General features: G+C 36.4%; 1 protein-coding gene across 1 annotated transcript in view; it reads left to right on the top strand.

The window, feature by feature from the left end:
• Window positions 1-24,998, top strand: part of PDGFC (platelet derived growth factor C) — a 120,598-nt gene that overhangs the window by 56,298 nt on the left and 39,302 nt on the right. The window contains exon 2 of the mRNA XM_039700290.1: window positions 13,591-13,786. Coding sequence (XP_039556224.1) covers window positions 13,591-13,786 — 196 coding nt within the window. The remainder of the gene's footprint in view (window positions 1-13,590; window positions 13,787-24,998) is intronic.

The raw sequence follows: 24,998 nt of genomic DNA, 5'->3' as shown, positions 1-24,998 counted from the left end.
ATGTACTTGTTTTAATACAGCTGTTAGCACTGTTGACTTCATGTATGCCTCTGATATTTGATATATTTCACATCCATTCCTTCTGAAGTGGGCACAAAGACTTTCATCTTTATTAGTTTTAGGCCTGCAGCTTCAAAGATAGCAGAAACAGTTTCTGCTCTCCTCTTCCAGTTTGGTACAATGAGAATCTTCCAAAGGCAAGTGTGCATTCCCATGAGCTGAGAGTATGTGATCACTTTAGCCTTCATCAGATTTGGCTGACTTCAAAATGAGATGATGACTTATTTTGTTATTACTCCTTTTAATTATTTTCTCACTTTCCCTTGTGCTATGAACTCCCTGGGTCTTACTGGTAGGTTTGCAGTTACTTCCAGAAGTGCACTTAGCAGTAATTAGACATACCATAAAAATTAAAAGATTAGGATGAGATCCCCATCCAAGAAAAATCTTTTTTTTTTTGAACAACAGTGTTAAATCTGAAAAGACATCACAGAACTACTTCTGCAGAACTGTAAGGTAACAAATAGTATTAAATGGTGGAAGAATTTATATTTTTTCACCAGTTCTTCAGTAAATGCCTGTATATGTATGCATGTAGTTTGCCTTTGCAACAATGCAACTCATAAGCCATCCTGCTCTTCATGTAAGGATATTTAAATAGTTCAGGGGAAAGTTCTGTACATAGGAATTTTTAAAAATAATAATTCAAACCATCAGGTCTTTGTATTGGGTGTATCCTGCTGATAATCTAAAAAGAATTAGTCTAATTACTTTTAATAGAGTGAACTTTAATTCACTTTGAAATATACAAAATAATGAATTTGAAACCAGAATAAAGTTAGTACCCTATGAAGGAATGTATATCTCTTAGCAAGTCTGTATTCGTCAGATGTAAAAGAGAAGACATGTTTTAAAGCAGGATTTTTAGTGCTTATGGTCCTGCACTGTTCTTTGAACAGTAACACCTCAACTTAAAGGTTATTTTGAAAACTTTTCTCATTGCAGAGAATCCCCTAAACTTGCTGTGAAATCCACAGTCTCAGTTGCTTTCAGTTCTATACAAATAGGTGATACCATGAAATACCAATCCTCCTCTTTCTGCTTCTTTTGAAAACCTAAACCTAAGTGAGGTGAGTTTAAGACCTCTCTGGATTACAAAAATAATTCCTGACCCTTGCTTTTTTGAGCATCCTAAAAGAAATTGTATATGATGCCCATGTTTTTAAAGAATTTGAGGGAATACTGTTCTCAGAATCAAACTTCTTTATTTGGAGACTAAAAAACCAAATTGTGTTTAATTTAAAGTGCAACCAGCTAGAAATGAATCAGTTATACCCTCAAATTAAGTCAGTGAGGAAGAAGTCTTAAAAGACTGAAATCAGCAATCAAGTCAGATTTCCTAGTGTGATAACATAACTTTTCTGCTTTTACAGAAGACCTGAAATATTTAAAACATGTTAATATGCTGTTTCAAAAAACTCTAAAACAACCAGGAACTGAAAAAGCAAGACCACCCTTACCTCCCCCAAATCCTAAACATTCTCAGTTGATTTTCATTCAGCAGTCTTTTGTTCTTTTTCAGCTTCATAGTGGAGGTAGTCAACATTTGGCATCTGGTGCTTTATTTTTCTTTATAGCAGTGATGCTTTGATGTGCAGATAATACTTTACCTGTGGCATATTATAATCTTAACTTCAAGATTTCAATTTCAAACAAAACATCTGCCATGGCACTTTGGACCTTTTTACTTTTTTTTTTTTAATTGTGAAAGTTTTTAATAAAATAGACTGCTGCTAAGGTGCCTAGAAATAAGAAAAAATATAGCATGGCTAAAAAATTCAGTAAGCTATTAATTAACAATCTTCAGGTTTGTCTTAAGCATTCTGCATGTATGGAATTCTTTTTCATGCAATGCTATGGTGGACTGAGTAAACAACATTATGGACCGTCAAAGTTTGTAGACACTGATACTGCTAAAATTCTGTAGAGGGAAACTGATTAGATATGAGAAATATTTACTTTCTTCTTCAGCCATCATGTGTAATATATATGTGTTTAGTTATTGCAGAGCATTTATCACCAAGTGATTCAGACATCCCGTTAATTGCAGTGCTGGATTAGATTAAGCATGTATTAATTGTTTTGTTCCTTTTAATTTACATGAAAGCATAAGCTTGAGGGTTTGATATTCCTATGTTGTTTGTTTTGCAATTACTAGCTTCACCTATTAGTGTTGAAGCTGTTGATAAATGCCTTCTGTTGGGGATGCATTTGAATTCTTAGGCATAAAATTGTAAATGAAGTGTGCATTGAGATGTGAACCTTTACAAAAGCTGTTCTCTTTCATATAGTGACTTGCTGCTATGCCCTGGAAAAATGCAGTGCCTTAAATATAAGACACAATTTCATTTAATTGAAATTACTATAGTTTTCTTCTATTTTAAAATATAAATAACTCTTACAATTACAGCACAGGGATTAACACTTGAGTCATTCTGTAGTGACTCCAAGTGTAACTAGGGGAAAATTATTTCAATTTACCTTCTCTTTGGTAAACAGAGTTCTGGCATTTAATTTCCTTCTTGTCTTGAGACTCATGTGATGTGATGTGAACTTTGAATTCAACTTGTCCAAACTGCTCTTAAAAAGTGCAGTTCTGCTTGTGCCTGTGAAATAAATAGTTCTACCTTTCTCCCCAAGAAGTTAGAATGGCAGTACAAACTGGCATCCAAAATGCCTTCCAAATGCAGTGAAGAGACTGGAAAGTGGTTTCCATTAACTATCCTAACCTAGTTTACTGTCTACCTGGAAGAAATTATCAGGAAAGCAGGTCTTATTTATTGGTGGCAAATGGGTTTCCATCACACATCAGTGTTTGTTCTACCACTGAATCTTAAGGCAAAGCCTTTTTGTCCTGATTGAAGCCAATCTACTCGGGCAGTCTTTGAGCTTCCCTGCTAAGGGTCTGCTTTCCTTTTATACTATTTGCATTGTTCTTCAGAACTACAGGGGCACTGCAACCAAAATGCATTTTAAGCATTAATTTCCCCCAACCCTCCCTTATGCCCATATGTCTCTGCTTTCAAAAAAATTTGAAGAATACTGAAGGGTAGTATGGCAAGGGTTGAAGCTTCTAGAAAGGTAAAGTGACAGATCTGACTTCATTCTGATCCTGACTGACACTGAGGACAAGACTGTTGTGGAAAGTAGCATATTTCTCATGCTGGATTTCAAAATGAGCAGTGCTGATTGAGCAAATTATGTTAAAGGGCAGCATTGCCAAGACCCTTGGGGAGATCACTGACAGTTTAACAAGTTTTAAAGTTTTAAAACTTCTATAGTTTTAAAAGGGTTGACAAATGTGAAACTTATCCGAAACTAGGGAGATTGGAGTGACTTAAGAGTTTCAAATGTCACTTTTCATATCATAACTGTGAAGGTTTTTTCAGATGAACCTATATAGAGTTTTTTGATATTGGGTTAGGCATAACTGTCTGAGAAGATTTTTATATTAAAGACAGCAGAAAAAAGCATTAAATCATCCAGTGATAAAATCTTGAGCTTATTGTGTGAAAAAAATCCCAAATTATTTGTGAACAAAAAAATCATAAATTAACATGGGAAATAAGGTGAACATTGACAGCTCTGGGGAGTAAAGTCTAAATCAGTGTGTTGATAGGTTTCTGAAGACTGCAGCACTGCATATATATTTTCAGTGGCATAAACTGACTGATGGTGACTTGAGCCCTGCTGTCAATCCTCCTTAAAGACACCTGCTATACTAGATTATCAAAAGTGTCTTTGAAGTGGTTTTTTACATTAAATACCATGTGCCTATGGTATTTTATACCCACTAGCCTATGGGATACAGGTCTCTTATGGATGCTTCATTATGCCTTTATGGTCTTTGGAAAAATACAAAGATCCCAGGAAATTAAGGATAAATTGTTTGCAAATCTGATGTTGTTGTTCATCTGGCTTCCCTGAAGAGTAAGGACTGAATTTTCAGTTAGGCTCATACCACTTGCAGTTACCTGAAAAGTGACAGTGTTTTACTTATTTAGAGAGAATGGCAAGAGTTCTCCCCCTGAAGCTGGAAAATCTCTCTGTCCTAAGAAAATTCTCATCATTTTGTCTAAATATCAGATTCTTGTAATGTTGGTCTGTCTGTAAAAAGAGATTCTGGTTTTCATGTATGCATCTGTTCAATAGGCAGCAGGCTCAGAGATGCATGATAACAGAGTTGTAAAAAGTATTAGTTCTCCATATGGTGTTTTTATACTTTACAATACTCTCTCATTTTGTCCTTACAGATCAACAGACTGTCTGCTGGACTTGTCCTTCCTTTCTAAATTTCTTCTACACATGCAAATACTGTTAAGTGTTGCATGATTTAACCTTCCATTCAAAGACATTAGAAATGAATGCTTTAATTTTGATTTTGTACAGAGTTCTGTCTGCCTGAAGGACTTCCAGTTCAATATCAGTTGCATTGCATTCATCTCTGCAGATCTGTATTGATAGTACATGACTGCTTCCTGTGAAATTATCTTCTAGGGATCAAATTTTAATAAGGTGAAGACATCATATTATTCCAAAAGCTTTGTTTTAACAGGCTAACACCAGATAAAATTTTTTTTTGCTTAAATGGACATTAAAGGTGTAATGTTTTTGTGTCTCTGAATTTGGAAGTGTAGTGTAGTCTGGTTCAGAAAATACATAAAAAAGAGATGCCAAGTGATTTATTTATAATATTTTCTTTGTTTCTGTTGCCTTTTTAACACAAGAATATACTGTAGTTACATATTGTGTGTATGTCAGGTAAATCTGGGACAATTTTCAGCTGTTTTTTGGAGTTTCCAGTGGCAATGTCACTTCTGTACTGTTTTGCGTAGGGTCCTCTGCATTTTTGATAGTGAACTGGATGCCACATGGGCTTCATTCTTATAGTTACTCTTGCAGTGTAGGTAAAACTAGCCCTACATGTTCTTTATTCCTGCCTTCACTTGTAGTGCACAAACCCTTCAGTCTCTGGTTTCCTTTAATGTCCCCTCTTACAGGACTTCATCACTGTAATTTTCTGACTAAAAGCCTTTCCAGTAATGCTTTTCCATGTGGTCTTGGGCAGCACATTTTTTTTCAAACCTTAGACTACTACTGATGATCTTCATAAATGTTTGAATTGCTACATATATAACATGCTCTACTGTGTAAAGAATTAAAAAACCAAAATACATACAAATAGTAAAACAATGCAAACAGCAAACCAAAGCATTTCAGGGCTGGTGTTTCTGAAGATTAGGGTGGTAGTTTTATCCTTTTTTTTTTTCCTTTATCTTTCCACCTCTTGAAACATGATCAGTCTGGGATTATTTTTTTCATTCTGAATAATACCTAAAATGAGAGAGAGCTGTTTAACACATTCCGTATCCATAGAGTCTATTTATTCAGACTGAATTCCACATGGACCATGGATAATCTTTTTCCCAAATGTTTACTAGTATCTGCTCTTAACAAGTGCTGCACAATATAAACTGAAGGCACCATAAAGAAAAGGGGCATAATAAAATTAAGCCTTGTTTTTCAGCAAAGTCTGACTTGAGATCAAGAAGTGCAAGTTTAAATGGTTTGGATTTTAAAGATTTTTTTTCTATAAAGGACATGAATCATGAATTTAAAAGCACATGATGAGATATAGCTAGTATTAAGAAATGAGCTACAAGTAGGTTTTAATATATGGCATTGAAACTAATGCTTTTAACGGGGATGAAAGGAAATCCAGGTTCATTCACTGTTTTGTTGAAGTTATCTTCTTGCACTTGTAACCACTCTGTGCCATGCACAGTCTGGAAAGTCAGGGTAATGCTGCTCTGTTCCCCTGTCCCTTCCTATCTCGGCTGGTATGTACAGCTTTTCAGGACAGACTGACTGATACTGTGTGGGCATGTGTGTGGTCTCCAGTACTAACAAAGCTAATTTTGGATGTAGCTTCTAAGCGCTGTTGTAATAAAATTGAAAACAAATTGGGAGCACTGGGCTCAAGCATTTATATGTGATGGTTTTTACATTCACTTGTGTTTCTGTTGTTGCTGTAGATACTATTTATAATTGTACTTCCTGTTGATGTTTGTTTGCATCAGAATTAAGTTATGTTTTTCAAAACTTTTCTAAATCAGTTCCCATAGGAAAAAAAGAAACAATTATTTTTAGTAACAGAATTGGAAAGATTACAGATTTGAAAGTACTAATATTTCTTCCCCCAAACCTCCCAAACACACAAGACTTTCAAAATACATTTTTTTTCTTCGTTATAAAGTAAATAAATAACTTTGTTATCTCTGAGTAGATATAAATATCTCCAGCTGGGCAAACCTTTTCCTGGTTAACTGTTTGTGTTTGCTTCCTCATCCCTCTCAGCATTAAATGTTCCTGCAGGTCTTTTCTACTGAGATTTTTCATGTAGAGCAAGTTGTACTTTTCCAAGGAGACTTGCAGTTCCTTCTATCCCACGCCATTTAATCATGTGTTTGTAAAAGCCTGGGTGAGTAGCTTTCAAAAGCCTTTCCCTTCCCGAGTCTAGTTACCATTCAGGACCACCCATTTTACCTGTTCATTATTAAAGAAGACTGAACCTGATGTTCTAGCCTTCCATGGGATGAGGCTGGAAAATGGATCTGTCACTGCATACTGTTATGCTTTGCTTTAGCTTCAGCAGTTTTCAATTGAAATAATTTTGCAGAGAGGGCCTTTTGAGTGGAGATTACGTAACATGCTTCCTCTTTCAGCAGGGGAAGAGAAAATAGGAAACAGAATACACAAAAAATATTGTGTGGCAGGTTGATACTCTGGAATATAGCAGAAAAGAAAAATATTAAGAGTGGTCTTGTTGCAGGAAGATGAGGAAGTCATGCAGAGCTCATGTGTTGAAGAGTGAAGGCCAGGTATTCAGGCTGATTGCATTTGTTGTTCATAATGCTGTTTACTATCTGCCAGTCCTTGTCATGGTTGGGGGAGTGATCTACTCAGAATGATGGTGTTTACCTTCTTTCCTTTTCCTCTCCTCTGTAGGCTGATTGCATTTGTTGTCTGCCCTGCACACTGTTGATCATAATGCTGTTTACTATCTGCCAGTCCTTGTCATGGTTGGGGGAGTGATCTACTCAGAATGATGGTGTTTACCTTCTTTCCTTTTCCTCTCCTCTGTCTCGCTCTCTTTTCTATTTTCTCCATCTGTTTAGTTGAGAATTTTGTTTTTGTCATCACACTTTCAAGTACTGCTTTGACAATCAGAGACCATACCCCAAAGTGAATTGTAAATCATTAAAAGTAAAAAAAAAAAAAAAAAAAAAAAATTAAACTATAATATAATGCCTTTAAAACTTCTAAATCACCTTCTGCTGGACTTTTTACATCCTTTCCTCTTTATAGTATTGCTCCTACAGGAAAAAAAATCATAATCCTGGATTATTTTGATAAATATATTGATAGCATTGGTGGTAGGAAGAGGCCAGAATTTGCTTTCCTTCAGTGATGCCTCTTCTGTCTAAGATGACTCCAGTCACTCAAGCCAGAGGACAGAGACAGGGAGAAATCCTTGACTAGAAACTGTATTAGAAACTGTATGTTATGTGATGGTTTCTTACTTTATAATAATTTTACTAGGGAAAAAACACTGAGACAAGAAAAAATGAAAAAAAAAATCAAAAGGATGGGCTTGGTATTTATTTCATCGTCCATAAGAGAAAATGATGTTTATGAAACTTCAATGCTAGTTTTTGTATTACAGACTAATTTGTTAATTTTTGAATGACCAGTATATGTATTTGTCTTATGAATACGCAATGTACTAATAATCCTATTTTTTTCAGAATAAAGAAAACAGATCATATTATTATCAGTCTAATATAAAATAATTCTAGCAGTTTTATGTATTTAGCATAGATGGAATTCCTTTCATATTCAAGTCAGCAGGGGTTTTAACATAGATGCCAGTGTAGCCAAGACTTTACCTGTGGACATTGGAATAAATGCTTATTGAAACAATAATTACATCTTTGAGCATGTGATAACAGCAAAAAGTTACCTCATCTAACATTTAGCAGTAGGAATTCTTTATCTTGGCTAAACTGTAGTATTTATCTAGTTTTAAATGATATTGAGAAGTTCAGGACCAAGACTGCCTTCCAAAAGAATTTGGTCTGAAAACAGAACTGAAAAGATGTTCCTTTTAATGCAAGAAGATTTACTGTGCAGGAAAAAAACAAACCCCTGCAACAACAACCAGTCAACCAACCAACCAACAAAAAAAAACCCCAAAAAAACCCCACCAAAAAATCACCGCTGTTTAATTGCCATTCTGTTCTTTGAGCAGAAGCCAGGGTACTAGGCAAAGTGCTGGCAGAATACTTGAAGGTTATAAAGTATGAGCTTGTAAAGTAGAAGTATACATTCATTTCTGTTTCTTGATGCAATTTGAAATCAAAAAAGGTTTGTTACTTTCTGATTAGTCATTATTATCTTCTGCAGGACATTAAATCACACAGCTGTGTGGAAACTTTATTAAATCTGTTACTGCAGTTCCATGCTCTGTCACCCACTGATGTCTTCCCTGTTCTACCCCTCTGTCCTGTCTTTCTTCCTTTTGTCCTTCCCTGTTGGGTCAGCTGCCAAAACTGAGGGTTCCCAAAGATCAATTAGAGAACTTTTTCTTCTCTGCTCACTTCTGTGTTCAGTCCCTAATGTAATGTGAAAGGCAGAAAGACCTTTAGCCAGCAATCAAATAGTGTGTGATATTCAGTGCCTAAGGTAACAGTACAAGTTTGAACTCAAAATACTAACTGAAGAAAAAAGGAATAGGTTAAATTGTAGGATTTAAAGAAAACAAATACAGTTCTTCTATACATTCATCTTGAGTTGTGTGAACTAGAATGTTTTCACATCTTTCCAAGTGTGAGCTAAGTATGTGTCAGGGGGAGGAGTAATGTAAACAAAATGTAATATTTATCTTACGTGTTCCTACTTTGTTAATTTATATCCATGTGATACTTTATAAATTGTATTTCTTAAATTTTCTGATTTGGGGTTACATGTAACTGTGCAAATTATCAGATTTCTAGTTCTAGTTAGATGTTGAATTTATTATGCTGTGATGTTGACAGATCACGTGTATATTGTGTGTGTGTACTGTGGGTAATGTTCATCTCTCTTTCTAATTTCTTGCTAATGCTTGAAGAATCATGTCAAGATTTCAAATAGGTAGCTGTATCATAGAAGCAACTGAAAATGGAAAATTCACATAAGATCCGTCTCAAGAAAAGTATCCCAGAAAAGCTGCAGACCATATTGCTTAAGGAAGCTTTTTAGGAGATACAGCAAGTCAGTATTAAGTTTTCTTTTTCTTAGTCATCATCAGCTGGAAAAGTTGATGATAAAAGCAAAGGCTGTGAGCCTCAAAAACACTTCTTGTGCAACTTGTGGAAAAATTTTGGAAGAGTAGTCTGCTTACTTAGTTAGGTTGAACATTGTCTGGATGGCCAGTCTTGAAGGCTCAGCTGGCTGGTGGCAGGTAGTGATGGACAGTGAGGAGTCTGGGTTTTTTTTGTCTGAGGAAGAGAAGGATGTGAGGCAGCCATAGCAGGCTGCCAATTGCCTGAAGAGCAGTTGAAGGGGATGGAAAAGTTAAACTCTTCCTGGTAGAAGGTACAGAGAAGGTACCAGAATGAATCCTGAAAAAAAACCCCAAAAAACCAAAAAAACCACCCCCACCAAAAACAACAACAAAAACAAATCCCCAAAACAAAAAGAAAAACCACCCCAAAAACAACAAAAAAGGACAACAAAAAATGACCTAAAACCCCCCAAAAACCTACCAACCAACCCCCCTTTACGCCCCAAAAAAACCCCAAACAAATAAACTAACAAAAAAACGCCCGCAAAACCAACAAAAGAATCATGGCTAAAAAATTGCAGCTTGAGAGGATCAAATTTAATACTAGCAAAAAACATCTTTCCTAGAGAGGCAATGGAATAAGTTATCCCAAGGCACTGTGGAGTCTTCATGTGCGAGGGGCTTTGGGCATTGTCTAGAAATGTCAGCCTTCCAATGACTGAGCTGCTCTGGTGTGAGCAGGAGCTGTGACCTGAGCAGGAGCTGGGACTGGGGGTCTCCCGAGGTCTCTGCATAGCAGCATTTGTATGACTTTGAGTGACTGCCCTGATAGCCATTTCATGTGCAAACAATATAGAACAGAGGTATTTGTCTTCAATTTTCTGCTAATAACAGATGATCTTCCAGTTTTTCTTTTGTGCCTGGCAAAAGGAGTTAAATTTCTTTTGACTGTTGTATTCGAATAACAGCTAAGAAGTGCCTGGAGGCAACTGAATCAGAGACAGGACAGAAGGAGGTACCCCTGCATGGCTTGAGTTACTGCTTTTGAAAGCAGACTTATTGCTTGAAATTCTGGGGAAAGAGGAAGAAATATGTAATATTTTAAAGAATTTATTTTACAAAGTCTCAGTTTCTGTACAGATGGGTATGTTATAAAAATTATATGGGAGTGCTGTCCGGAAATCCTTTCAATTAATTAAAAAGCCCTGTTTCCCTCTCAAGTTCTATGGTAATGACCAAATAGTTACTGGCACCTTTTGTTTCTCAGTTTTAAAACAGAAGATTCACAAACTGCAACACTTCTGTATATCTGAAAAATTTCTAATGTTTATTGGCAAGTATTTGGAGTTCAGAGTTTTTTATGTTGGGATTTGGCTTTATTTCTTTTAAACAGTAATATGCACACATTAGCTAATGCTCTTTCTGAAGGCCTAAAGTTGTTCTTCATAATTTAGGGCTATCAGATGAAATTAACCATATAATATATATAAAGACTGTGTGATTAGCAGTACTATTGATTAACAACTGTGATTAGTTGTCCTTTGGTGGGAAAAGTGTAGTTTTAACAAAAGGATTTAAAAACTAATTTTTCCAGTCCTGTTTGGCTGATTAAGTGAATCAGTGCCAAGGTCATTATTCCATCCATGGTGCTCCTCTCTTCCTCTGCAGTTCCTCTTCTATCTCCTGAACTGTATGCAATTTGTCTGAGTTCTAACCATGACCCTTGCTAAAATGCAGAGATTACAATGTACTAAGAAAGAGGTATTTGCTATATTTAAAAAGTGTCAGCACTGATCTTCGTGAAATGTGTTGTGCCCATGGGGGAAGAGACTTACTTTGAAGTAGGCAGGAATGAGCTTGTCTAGTTGGTGGGTTTAATTTCAGTTTACAGTGGCATCTACTGATCTGTTTGGTGATACTGTGGTTTTTCATCTGCATTACTACATGGGTGGAAGGGTTAGGCACTGCTCTGCTTTTAGAATGCCTGGAATCTTGTAATTTTCAGGGGCAGACTTTCTGCACTGATGGATGTATAAATCTGGTGATAGCATCGTGTACCACATCAAAGACAACTGCGGCGACTCATTCTTCAACTTCAGGCTATGTTAAGTGTGTGCCGTCCTTTCCTAATAAGTGTAACCGTGTCATATCTCTGGGTCAACTCAGGGATTTTTCCTGTCTAGTTTGACTCATTTCCAGGACTTTCTCCTGAAGATGATCTCAGTTGCTCATCATCTGTTGAAGCTTTTTACTGAAGATGCAAATGCATTGTTCTGGTCCTTGTCTGTCTCCATTTTCCCAGTTGTCTCCTGGCTGAGATGTTGCCTTGTCTACGTCAGTCTTTACCTAAACTGATGCTTCAGAGTTTTTCAATACTGTTTTTTACAGTAATATTTTTTTTTTTGTCCTAGTGGAGGGACATCAGGATGAGTATGGGGAGGATGGTTGTTCATAGAAAGGCAGACAGCCCACAGCAGCTATGTATATAGATTTGGAGTTCTGCAGCTGGCTGCTGTAAATTTAAGTGAGCTTCTTACGGCCTTTTTAGTGTAACTTGGACTGATTTATACCTAAAATAAAGCCAGGAATTGCAGGGTCATTCCACAAAGATCAAAAACTATAGTCTCATTTCAGCCATGCACAGGTAGCTGTGCTTTTCACAGTCTACTCAAAAGCAATTTTCAGACCATGCATGAACTAAGTAGACAAAGGTTAGAGTTTTGAGGTACACTGGTACAAATTTAGTAGAACAGATAAAAAGGAATATTGCAGCTTATCTGAATAGAAATAACAAGCTTCATTCTCCAGTGACAGCAATTACTTGCCTTTGTAGTCATACAAAATAATTCTTTTGTAAGAGAAGAAATTCCACTGTGAGAAAGCAAATATTTGAAATGGAGCAAGTGGTGTGTGTGGAAATTTGATATGTTCATGTAACACTGTTGTGTGTAAAGCAAATAGATATTTTTTCCATTACAAATGGGGGAGCTTGAAAGTACTGGAGATGCAGTTCACCAAATAATAGATATGTCTTCATTCCTTTCCCCTTTTTTATTGACTTCTCAGTCATGATATCCCTGGACTATTTACAGTCCTTACTTGCAGTTCTGTTGTTATCAGTGCCCTGATGATGCAAAAGAAAACATTTTTTAATATGTTGTGAAATATATCATGGTTTGTAATTCTGTTTGTGTTTTTAGGGACAAAAAGTACCACTAAGTATAATGTGATCAGACACCACACTTTGACATGTTTATCTGAAATGGTGGTCCTTTGGATGCCTTGGAAATAGCACTCTAGTGCACTAATCTCTGGGAAAGTAATTTTTATTATTGTTGGCTCCTGTGTATAGCAAGCAGCTCTCAGCTGACAGACTGTACATTATAGAAAAATGTTTGTGACTCAGCTAACAAAAACCCAATGAAGTACCTAAATTAGGAATTCTGGTTTTGTGCCTTTTTTTCTTATTACTGCATGCTGTCCTCTCTTACTGCAGTCAGTCCTTTGCAAGTGTGTGTGGATGTTGGCAAGAACACACTTCATTAGCTTGATGTAAGCAGCCATTCTTCTTAAAAGAAAATTTACCATTTTCATACCAAAAGTAGAAAGCACAAATCCAGAATAATAGAAGGCAAAGAGTTTAAATTATATTTAAGTATAGACTGATTCTTTTAAACTAGCAATGCAGTATCTGTGGTCTTCTTTTCTTTCACTATATTAATTTAGCTTTTGACATTTATATATGGCTATATTGAGGTATACAATTGCAGAGTGTGTTTTCATAGTATATTGAAGTATGTCTGTGTTTTATAAATTCAAATGAATGTTCATCAGAATGCTGTTTATAAAGAAAAGTCAGAAAAATAAGGTAGAATATCTATCTGGAAAAAAAAGAATAGCTGAAAACAAAGGAATATAAAATCTCCTGTATAAAACTACGACCTTTTTTTGTTACAAATTTATTAATAGCTACCTCTGAGAACACCTATAATTTCCCAAGTGAAATACCAATCTGACAATGTACAGGTTTTAGAAAAACTTTTGTCTTATTGTTATTGTAAGGACTTTTCAAGCAGAAATTCTTGCCAGATAAAGAAAAGCAAACAAAACAAAAGCGTCTTTATCTGTGCATACTATACTGACACTTTGGGGAAAGGGGAAGGAATGAGTATTGATGCCTATGTTTTCTGTCCTTCCTGTAGGTGTGCAGGACCCTCACCATGAGAAGATAATTACTGTGACTACTAATGGGAGTATTCACAGCCCCAAGTTTCCACACACATACCCACGCAACACTGTGCTAGTGTGGAGATTAGTAGCACTTGATGAAAATGTATGGATACAGCTTACTTTTGATGAAAGATTTGGGCTTGAGGACCCAGAAGATGACATTTGCAAGTAAGTTACTTTCCCTTTCACTTAGGAAATTCTGAAAGGAGGTGATTGGAGATAAAGAAAAAAAGTACTGCTTGAGTTTTGCAAAAATCAACACTTGCATGTTAATTTATATATAAAACGCATCTTTTAAAGTTTGGTTTATGATTTGCTTTTATAGTGCTAGAGGAGGTTTTCATGCTTGAAAGTTCTGGCATACTCCTATTTTTCCTTTTGCATTCAGTACCTCGGCCATAGATATATTACAACAGAAAAATGTGACATATTTAATCTCCCTCTCAAGTGAAAGTTTTGACATCTGGGAAAATATTATTGACAGAATGTTAGAATGATGAATGTCTAATTTTTGCAGAGTAAATTTTGGTGAGTAAGTTGCCTGAAGCAGAATTCAGGTCATGACAAAAAGTACTACACCGCTGTTTAAGACACCCCCACACACTACTCTACAATATTTTAATGGCCTTAAGTTGTCAAGTTATCTATGAAAAACAGCACTTAAAGTACTGTGCTAATTGACATTCTTCAGTGGTACTGGTTTTTTCCTGACTTCAGTAAGCATCTGCATGCTCAGTCACTGGCAAAGGTTTCTGTAGGACTTGTGGGGTCTCTGTTTCCTTCCATGACTCTCAGCTGAAGGCTTTGTAATTTGGGAGAGAAACAGTTGTGACATAACAGGCATCAGCACAGATGTAGTTCTGAACCAAGCTGTGTGGTTGATAAAGTTTTGGGTGTTTTGTGAGGCAGTAGGACTGACATTTCCTGTGGGAGGGTGAAAGAGGAGACATCCTAAACTCTTGTATCCTACATCTGTCTGTTATCTCAGCAACACATCATAAAAAGTCCTGATGTGTGAATAGTGGTATGTTGTCTGCACTCTTCAGTAAATTAAATAAAATGTATCATTTAAATGGCATTTTCTCCTTTGATACCTTCCTGGAGAAGTACTCCACACAAGATTTTTGTTTCAAAATAATTTTTTGGGGTTTTTTTTTGTTTTTTTCTGGTTTGATTTTTATTTTTGTGTACATCATACATGTATTTGACTTGATACTTGTTTTCAGTTTTTTAAATTGACTGTTATTCCATTGGTTTGTATGAACCCTTAATAACAATTTTGAACTCTTTAGAGGTTATTTTTGCACTTATTCTTAATTTGGGAAAAGGTGTTTATAACAGATAGATAAATATCTATTTCTCAGAATTCTAAAGCAAGTAATTACCAAGGCCATATCAGTACTATACTACATACTAATGACTATAAACACAGGTTTGCTTGAATGAGTGCACTCCCTTTGCACAATAAGTCTTTCCTTCAAGTAAAAACTTAGCTTGCTTTTTCTTTTCTTTGCATATGGCAGAGTGAAGTGGCAAGTGAAAGAAAATCCAGGTAGGGTGACTCATTCATCCACTTGCAAAAAGAGAAGTAAGATAAGTTAAAATATTTTATAATATTATAACTAGAATAGTATTTTAATTGTGAGTAGATTTATTTTAGGTAAATAATGTGCTGACAACAAAGGACTGACAAATTAAGAAACAGTAACAAGTCACTCATAATCTTCACTCAGTTAGAATCTTACTGTGCTTGTAATTGTTCAGGGATACCAGGAAGTTGTATGACTGCAATTCCTGATATGTGTCCTACTGAAAAAATACTGGGCTTTTTGGTTTGGAAGATTAAAAAGAGAGCTATATTTATCTCTGGAAAAGATTTATATTTTTGATTTTAACTCCAGGATTCCTCTGGACTTTGATTTCAGTAGCAAGTTCAGTAAAGGAAGAGAAATTGCAGCTTGTTTGATGTAAAGGGAGTGTAAATAACTAACAAATTGAGGAAATAACTAAGAGACAGATTAAATATGTAAAATAATTCTACACAGGTCAAGTTACCAGTTACCTGAATAATATCTCTTTATGAGTTGTGTCTTACATTTCTTACCCTTAGATTTCCTGATAAAATTTATACTTCTTCCAATACTTTCTATAGAAAAACTAGGGGTTTTTTTATGGACTACATCCCACAGAATTTATTACTGTACTGTGCTTCTGCCATCTTGAAACACACAAATCAGTATTGCTCATGTAGTGTGCTCAACAATTTCTCCAAAAGCAAGTTTGTATGACAAAGGATATGAAACATCACATGAAGTTGAATCTATTATAATTCTATACCTTTAGCTTTGACATATGACTGAAACGAAGTAAAAACTGCAGCCAGGAAACATTAGACTTTCTATGTGTACAGTGTGTATCAGGATATAATTTTCTCCCTTCTGTGGTGTCTGAGACAACCTCATGAGTTACTTGCTGTGCTCATTGTCACAGTTCTCAGTCTCTCTACCTGTTTAAGCTGCTCATTCTGGGTAATACCAGAACTTTCTCCATCATCTCTGCAGACTGTGGTGCCCTGTGGTGTCAGCTCATAGGGCCAATGAGAGAATATTCTGGAGTATAACAGCTTAAGATATTTAGCAGTTATAATAGCTTAAGCTACAAGCAGTTTTTGCATCTCATAGTAATTCAAATATTGCTCATAATTTGGAGAAAAATTAAACTCAAACATATCCAGTTGTACAAGTGTTTTTTTGTTTAACATAGTTCTATAACAGGAATACAATAGTAGTGGTGACTAAAAAATGTCATAGATGCATCCTGAAGCTATGGCAAGTTTTTTCCTGTATCTGACCTTGGATTTTTTCAAAGTAAATTCTGACGTTTCAGGCTATTCAGTGAAGTCTTTTCATCTATAGCAAATATCACATTTTACAGATATTTTTCAGGTACCACTCTAGGTTCTCTTCAAATATTTTCCCAAATGCAAATCCAAGTGATCCTACATGGCTTTTTTTTTTTTTTCCCCAGTCCGTTTTTACTTGCCATTCAACTTAGAGTATTTACTAACATAGCAAATTTGCATTACAAAAAGTTCTATGTTAAGGTGAGCCCTTCTGACTCAGCCTCACCTGTATTCACGTGCACATTCTGCTAATTCTCAACAGTCTTAAGCATGATTACACAGTAATTTTAAATTACAGGACTTTTAGAACAAAATTCTGGTATTTTGCCTGCATTTAACCAGGTGATTTTCATCCTGGTTTTACAATGGTGATGTACTTGAAATTCAAGCACATCATATTTCCATTCCTTTAAAAATAGTCAATGTTTTTTGTTTTTTGGGTTTTTTTTCACAACAGTTCTACTTCATCTGCACTTCATCCTTCCTATGGACAAAATGTTAAGAATCCCACTGTGTCCTTTCCAAAGTGAACACAAACTCCACTTTTTTTGGAAACTAGATGCATGCATATGTCTAGAAGAGATGTAGGTTTTTTGGTTGACAGTAGGGATGTATAAATCTCTGCAATGTTATGGTAACTTCAGTTTCATACACTGTGTTTGATTTCAGTTGTGACTTACAAAAGAAAAATATTGCAAGCAAAATAATCCCCCTTCAAACCAACCAAACAGAAAGGAGAAGGATGTAACTCTTGGGTTTTTTGTGCAGTACTGTTTACATGATAAAAGTGGCAGTGAATTTCTAGCATTCATTGGGAATTTGGATTGCATATGCCTGCCCTTTCTGATGAAACAAAAATGTAGTTTTTCTGCTGTTGATACGGTAGCTGATTTGACAGGTCATTATCTTCATGATGGTAGCCCTCAATCCTGTTTTAATCCTAAAGCCATTAGACTCCTGTGCCAGACAGCTCCTATTGCCAGGGAGCTGCCATAACTCTTCTTGACCAAAACCTGACTTCTGCTCAGCTGTTGCTTGTTGTTCAAATTTGTTGCTTTCTGCCAATAAGAACATGAAGTGATAACAGCTTTATGATTAACTCCTCTGTGACAGGAAGACATAGATTTAGCTTTCTTCCAGCAAGAGCACAGATATTACACTTGACCTTGAAGGGAAGTCTGATGATGTGAGTTGGTCAGAGCATTAAAATGCAAGGCAAAAATAGGAAAGGGAAAGGAAAGAATCTTTCTTCTTTCTCTCTCCCTGTGCATGGAATGGCCCTAGTTGTTCATCTGAGCAGTGGTTGCAACTGTTCTTTCTAATCATCTGATGATTACAGTCTGACTTTTATTATATATAATAAAACACAAAAATGTGTCACAAATCCAAAGTGCAATTACTGTAGATAAGGTGATAAGGATGAAATGCACAAGTAAAAGGCTGTGGAACTAACTGATAGTAGAATAATAAATACCATTTTAGCAACATCTTCATTTTAGGATTGTTACACTAATTTCCAACTCTCTTTAGCCCTCTAATAATTTAAATTATCAACTATAGTTTGTTTAGCTGCTAAAAGCAGCTGCAGATGTGAGTCTGTTCATTTACATGTATAAGTAAAGCATTAACCTATAATGTTTTGAAAGAGATTTAAAAGCTCGTCTACTTGATATGTGTATTTTGTGGAACTTTTTCCTACATAAAATTAGTTAAGCTGAAGGCAGCCATCAATGCTATCATAGGGTAAAATCTGTGCGACTTGTTTTTCCTCTTCCCGTCAAAGTCAATACTTAATTTTTGAATCCTGAGAATATTCTTCCTCTGAGGACTCTTAGGATGATGCTTTATTATTCAGTGCCACATGTGTTAAATTCACTACCTCCCCTTTCCATGTTTCCCTTGGCTTCTTTCCTTCACTGCAGGTCTGTTGTGACTGAGCTATTGCCTTCCATTCATGGAACATCAATGGGATGTTCTGGGATAGAAGCTGTAATCCAGACTGTTAGGAAATTGTTTATAAGAATTAAAGAATTAGAAGATTTGGCTTAGTCTGACAGCACTGAACAAGGTGTATTAAAGAGGAAACATACAGACACTGTCTTTCATCTGTGACTATGACAAAAGAAAATGTTTGCTTAGCAGTCTTTTATGCTTTTTTTTTGCATAATTTGTTTCAAATGGATGCTAGAGAGTGATAATTTACACTAAACACAAAAACACTGAACATTTTCTTGCATAATTTTCCAGACAACTTTCTGTGTAATATAAACACAACGAGTTACTTACACCATGTGGAACTTTGTTTCTTGTTATTATTACAATGTCTAGGAGTAAAATATGCATACATAACAGTTACTCTCTAATGCTTCAGTAAAAAAGACAACAGAAATTTTGCTTCTGTTATGCTATTTTGTATGGAAGCACCTTGCAGCATCAAGAGAGTGCATGCATGAAAGGATAATGTCAACATCATTTTCTTCTATTCAGAAGAAATTCCATCTCACACCCTGCCCCCTAGGGAAGTAAAAAGTTTGGTTTTTTGTTTTACCTTGGTGCATTATAGAGTCAATTGTATATGTGTGAAGACCACATCAATATCAAGCATAGATTTGTGAAAGAAATATTACTCTTCACATAAAGTAATTATTACTTCTGGGGCTTTTGAGGGCAACAAGTTCCTTATCAAGGTCTGGTTCCCAAGAAAATTGTTTTCTGGACACAGTTGATGGGCTGACTTTACAATACGTTAAATTCTTCTCATTGACTGTGGTTACAGAGGGTGAAGCTATCTCCTGAGTAAGTACAAAGTTCAAGTTGGCTTTGAATAACTGCATAAGGACCTTTAAGTGAACTGTTTTTAAAGCGGAATTGGTGCAGACAATGTTCACAGTGACTTATGTTGCTAAGTAGCTGGCTACTGGGATTTTTATTGCTTCCTCACATGTTTGAGAAGATGAAGGGGTTGCTGCTGCCACCTTTATTTGAGGATTCAAAATAGAGTCCCCAAAAATTTTAAGACTTCAAACTGGGAAAACCCCCAAAACATTGAGTACCAAAACCCACAGAATCCTGAAAGCAGAAATGAAAGTTATTGTGAAGACTAATTCTTAAAACTTTTCTTAGAGCTGTTGCCTTAGCATTTCAGTATGTTCAATTTTAACCACCTGTTTTTTCATGATATAATCTCCAGTGATATGATGCTCAACTTGGGCAGGTGCTGGATTCTGCACCTGTGTTGGGGCAACTCTGGGTGTACAGACAGACTGGGGAATGAGAGGCTGGAGAGCAGTGCCATGGAAAGGGACCTGGGGGTTCTGGTCAATGGCAAGTTGAATACATTGTGCCCTGGCAGCCAAGAGGGCAAAGCGTGTCCTTGGGGGCATCAGGTACAGCATCACCTGCTAGGCAAGAGAGGGGATTGTTCCCCTCTGCTCTGCACTGGGACAGCCTCACCTTGAACATTGTGTGCAGTTTTGGGTGCCACAATATAAAAATAAAATTAAAAAAAAAAATCTGTTATTGAGTGTCCAAAGGAGGGCCACCAGGGTGAGGAAGGCTGTGGAGGGTGAGGAAGCTGTGTGAGGAGCAGCTGAGGTCACTTGGTCCTTTCATCCTGGAGGAGACCTCATTGCAGTTACAACTTCCTCGTGAGAAGAAGAGGTGCGGATACTCATCTCCTCTCTGTGGTGCCCAACCATGGGACCCAAGGGAATGGCTTGAAGTTGTGTCAGGGGCAGTTTAGGTTGGATATCAGGAAAAGGTTCTTCACCCAGAGGGCGGTCAGACACTGCAACAGCTCCCCGGGGAAGTGGTCACAGCACCAGCCTGACAGAGCTCAAGAAGTGTTTGGACAGTGCTCTCGGGCACAGGGTGTGACTCTTGGGAATGGTCTTGTGCAGGGCCAGGAGCTGGACTCGATCGTCTTTGTGGGTCTCTTCCAACCCAGAATATTCTGTAATTCTGTGAGATTTGACACATGGATGGGCTGGGCTCTGTTTAGGTGACTCTACATATCAGTCATACTGAAGTGTCTCATAATTGGCTGTAACTTCTGCAAAAATTAAAGCATAACTGAGTTAGAATTTATTATAGCTCTGTTCTGTGAGTCAGATCAATTTGGAAATGAATGATTCATTAATACACAGGGTTATAAAAAGCATATGAACTCTCATTCCTCAATACAAAATATTTAATTTTTTCCAACACATAAATTGTTAATCATTTTTATTCAAAGTATGAAAGGGGGACATATAATTTGAATGGTTGGGATGAGTTCTAGTATTCAAGTGCCTTGGTTTAATTGAAATATTGATGGCAGAGAATTAGTATGAAGTACCTTAATTTAATCAGAAGCCCTTTGTAGCAGCATTGATGTTTTATCAGTGGCAGAAATGTGGCATTTTAGGAAAATTATGTAGAAAATTACATAAAACTTGTGTCAATTTAGGCTGATGGAGTAATTTCTTCTGATGTTTGTAGAGTGTTTTTTTATGGTTTTGATTTTTAATTGTTTGATCCATTTGCAACACAACTAAAAAGTAGTGCCAATGCAAGAGAAGTTTGGATGCTAAATGGGTAAGAGTGAGTGATGGGGATCAAAATTTGTAAGAAGTTACATTGATTTAGGAGCCGAGTCCTGTGATTATCTAAAAATTCTTCTTTTATATATAAATAAAATAGTTTTATACTACAAAAGTTATTCCTTGCATGTGAGTTGCAATGTGACAATATTCTTTCAATTTAATGAATAGAATTCTGATGAAATATCCAACAAACTTATGCTTCCTGCTTTCTTAGTGTTTTAAAGAAAAAAGAGTGGATTTTTTGCATAAAAAGAAATATCTGGGTCTGTTTCTTCTCTATTCTGATTTCAGAGAATAAAATTATAGTGGAGATTTTTTTATTTTATCTTTGGCTTTTGTGGTTTGGTTTATTAGGATTTTTTTAAAGAAATATGTTCCTTTTGGATATTGCATGATTCCAGAAAAAACACTCCACGTAATTCAAACATTAACTCATCTTTCAGCTGGTCCCATCCTTTGGTTTAGCTGCTGTCCACTGTTCCCAGTGTGGCAGAGGTGTGTACTGTATCCAAAGTAGATCCTTTCTTTTGGGTTCTCTACTGCTTATTAAAAGCTGCTTAATACCATTCTTATCATAAGAGACTTATAAGTGTGACAAAGCAGATATCCCAAGCAATAAAAAATGATAAAAACAAATCAGGAAAGCAAAGCTCAGTGTGATTGTAAGGCTACTCTGTAACACACATTTCCGAGGCTTCAAGAAGAGTAAACTCTTCCGTTGTACAGAAAGGGCTTACAGCTGCAAAACTGTATTCTCTAAGCAAATCAGAATGAAACATAAGAAAGGAAGAGTGAAGGAGAGGCTTCTTCGGGTGGAATGGGAGGACAGCAGAGCACAGGTGACGTGATCAGAAGGGCATTCTGCACAAACCTAGAGACTGCATTCCCACCTACCCACTTTTCCCTCAGTTTCTGTAAATGCAGCATTCATTTTTAGTATCCACTGTTGCTAGAGGACACTATAATAGATATCATTTTGGAAGTAATTTGATGCCTGTTTTCACAGCCTGGAGGAGTGTGTAGGAGAATGATTGCTGGTAAGTGGGGCAGTTGACATAATCCCTTATACCTTTTTCACACCAGAGACTAGAGTCATTGACTTAAAAAAATTTAGGCTTCTTAAAATTTCTTCCTAGTCCTCTCAATATCAAGCAAGCTGATTGAATAAAGTAAACTGTGTCCCCACTATCAAAATATTTTTGTAAATGCTCCTAATGCTAATTTATTGCTTCTAAAATTGTTTTATGTTAGTATAGTTGGCAATGTTTCTAATGGTGGAGACCAAAGTTATTTTCTTTGAATATGAATGTGGAACTGATGGGTCTTGCTTCTTTTTAAGGTGTTATGGCAGTTGTAGTTGATGGAGGTCTGCTGCTCTCACCCTACCAATTATTACAATATAGAAGTAAATATCTACTTTCAGGGGCAGACAAACATACTGTGAGCCACCACCACCTGAGCTCAGGGACACAGCCTCTGTAGCCACCTGCAGTTTCTGGTAAGGCTCAGTTTAGCTCTGATGACAAGACTCTGCAAGCTGCAGAGTCAGGACCAACAAAGTAACAAAAAGTTACCCCATGTAGTGTCTAAATATGTAAGTTTAACTATAGCATACACTCCCTTCCTGATGTTTTCTGATTACTGAAAGTCCAAGTACAGTTATGATGTTAGACTGACCATCAGGTGTATGAGCAGGATTAAACAGGAATAGCAGATATTCCAACTGTCCTGTTCCTAGATGGACAGTATTTCTTCACCTGTTGTGCAGCTTTTCCTTTTACCTTTGTTTCTCCACTTGCCCTCTTCCTAAATGCTGTCCTTGCTTCTTTAAGTGTATCATCAGCATTTTAACAAAGTATGCTTCTCACATGCAATTGTAGTCAGACAGCATTACCAGCAAATATTTTCAGTCAGACAAGTTAGTAACAATCCAGTCTTGCACTCAATGCTGCTCCATTAGGATAAAGTAGAAGTAAAATGTAATGCAATTTACATCAATCTGGTCATCAGGATATCTGAGAAGATGCACATTCATCAGAAAAAGAAAGAAAGATGTATTATTGTGAAAAATATTAGGTGGTCATGTGGGAGCATCATGGGGGTTTTATAAGGTAAAATTATTAGATCATCTCATTTTCTGAAAGTAGCATCTGATGAGGGAGACCAGCACTGTAGTACCAGTTATTAAGACATATCTCTTCAGACTAACCTTTGATACTGTGGCTGGACTGCAAATAGATTTGCATAATTTTATGACCATCAATTTATAACTAGTAAAACTGAAGTGAGAGGAAACATCTTACGCTCCTTAGGTAAAAGGTGATCTTCTAGGATTGGGAATACATTTTTTTTCTGGCTCATGCAGACTGGTGTGTTACATTGCATTTTCACCTTCTGATTGGCAAATCCTGTGTGCAGGTGTAGCTGCCAAGAGGCCATATGTTATTGTGAGCCAAAGGAAATAAAGGTTTTTTCATTTAAATGAACATAGATAGAGCCCCAGCCTCCCCTGAAGTAGGCAGGAGGAGGGGAAGGGAAGATGAGGAGCTTATCCAGGCATGTAATGGTGTTCTAATATCGGAGGCTGCTTGAGGGGAAGGGAAGCAGTCTGCACTGCCCTGGCAGAATCTTTGCATTGATAAAAATGCCCCTTATGCTCCTTAGGTTTTTTTTTTCACCAAAAACTGTACTTTTGAATGCTGCTTAGCCAGTAGTTTGCACATCATTGACTGGAGCCATTGCTTCATTCTAGGATTTATGTCCTGGAATATCTTGGAAAGTGCATAAAGAGGAAATTACTCTTTGGGATACTAGAATAAATATTTCTAATGCTTCTTGAAAAACAATGGTATAATATGTGTTTGTGGATTCACAGAAGCTGGAACAGATGCACTGACCACTGTGAACAGTTTGAGTAGAGGAAGAAATTTTTAGTGGCTTAGAAATAGTGCTTTGCAGTCTTGGTTGTAAATGTGAACTCTAAGGTCCATTAGAGTTTTTGGTTTTCTACAAACTGTTGATCTGTACAGTAGGAACGTGTGATTCATTATGATTGCTGTAATTCCCAAGATAAAATATACCGGACTTTACAGAGGAGTCCTGGGAAAAATTTGGTAAGGCATTTAGTTCTCCAAAATCTGGAATGTGTAGTACTGTATAGTGCAGGATACTTATTAAGATGGTTCACTCTGTGAGGAGAGGCAGCAGCTCTATCTTTATGAAGGCAAAAGTGCTTTGGAGATTGTAGTACAGCAGTACCCTGAAACTTTGGTGTTCATTTCCACACAATGTTTTACTGTAGCATAATAATAATAATAATACAGGTAATGCCTTGCACAGCAGAAGACAAAGCCAATAATAGAAGTGCTGCTGTGCAAAACAGTAAGAAAACTTTGTCCAATTACCATTTTTTCTTGTGTGTGTTATTGTTTACTTCATAATTGGTGCAAAATACTGAGGAGGTCCAGTGAATAGCACAAAGTAGAAGAGGTGAAATGGTACAGGAAAGGGTTTCTTGTAAACGGTACCCATTTTTAGTCCTTGAAAAATAATCTTTCCAAGTAACTTCTAATTTTGTGGAAAATCTTTTTTATTTACTGTATTTTATAAGACTACAGGAGAACGTGTAGTCAGATAGGAAAAAGTAAGTGTAGCATATTAACTGTGAGTGTTGGTAATCCTTGGAATCTTCATCTACACAGAACTTAATTCTTTGTATTTAATGATAAAGGCCAAAGTAAGTACATGGACTGAAGCATCATTTGCATGCTTATTTGTATGTGTACATTTTCTCCAAGCTCACCCTTTTCCCCAAATTCTTCTTTGATATCTAGTAATAGTGATGGTATGAAATGTCATGCACTTTTTTGATTTCTATGTCTGTTGTACTCATTTT

Source organism: Passer montanus, unplaced genomic scaffold (genome assembly GCF_014805655.1).
Source record: "Passer montanus isolate IOZ18808 unplaced genomic scaffold, ASM1480565v1 scaffold14, whole genome shotgun sequence".
Lineage (NCBI taxonomy): Eukaryota > Metazoa > Chordata > Aves > Passeriformes > Passeridae > Passer > Passer montanus.
Note: the sequence above shows the minus strand (reverse complement) of the source record. Positions and strands in the feature narration are given on the sequence as shown.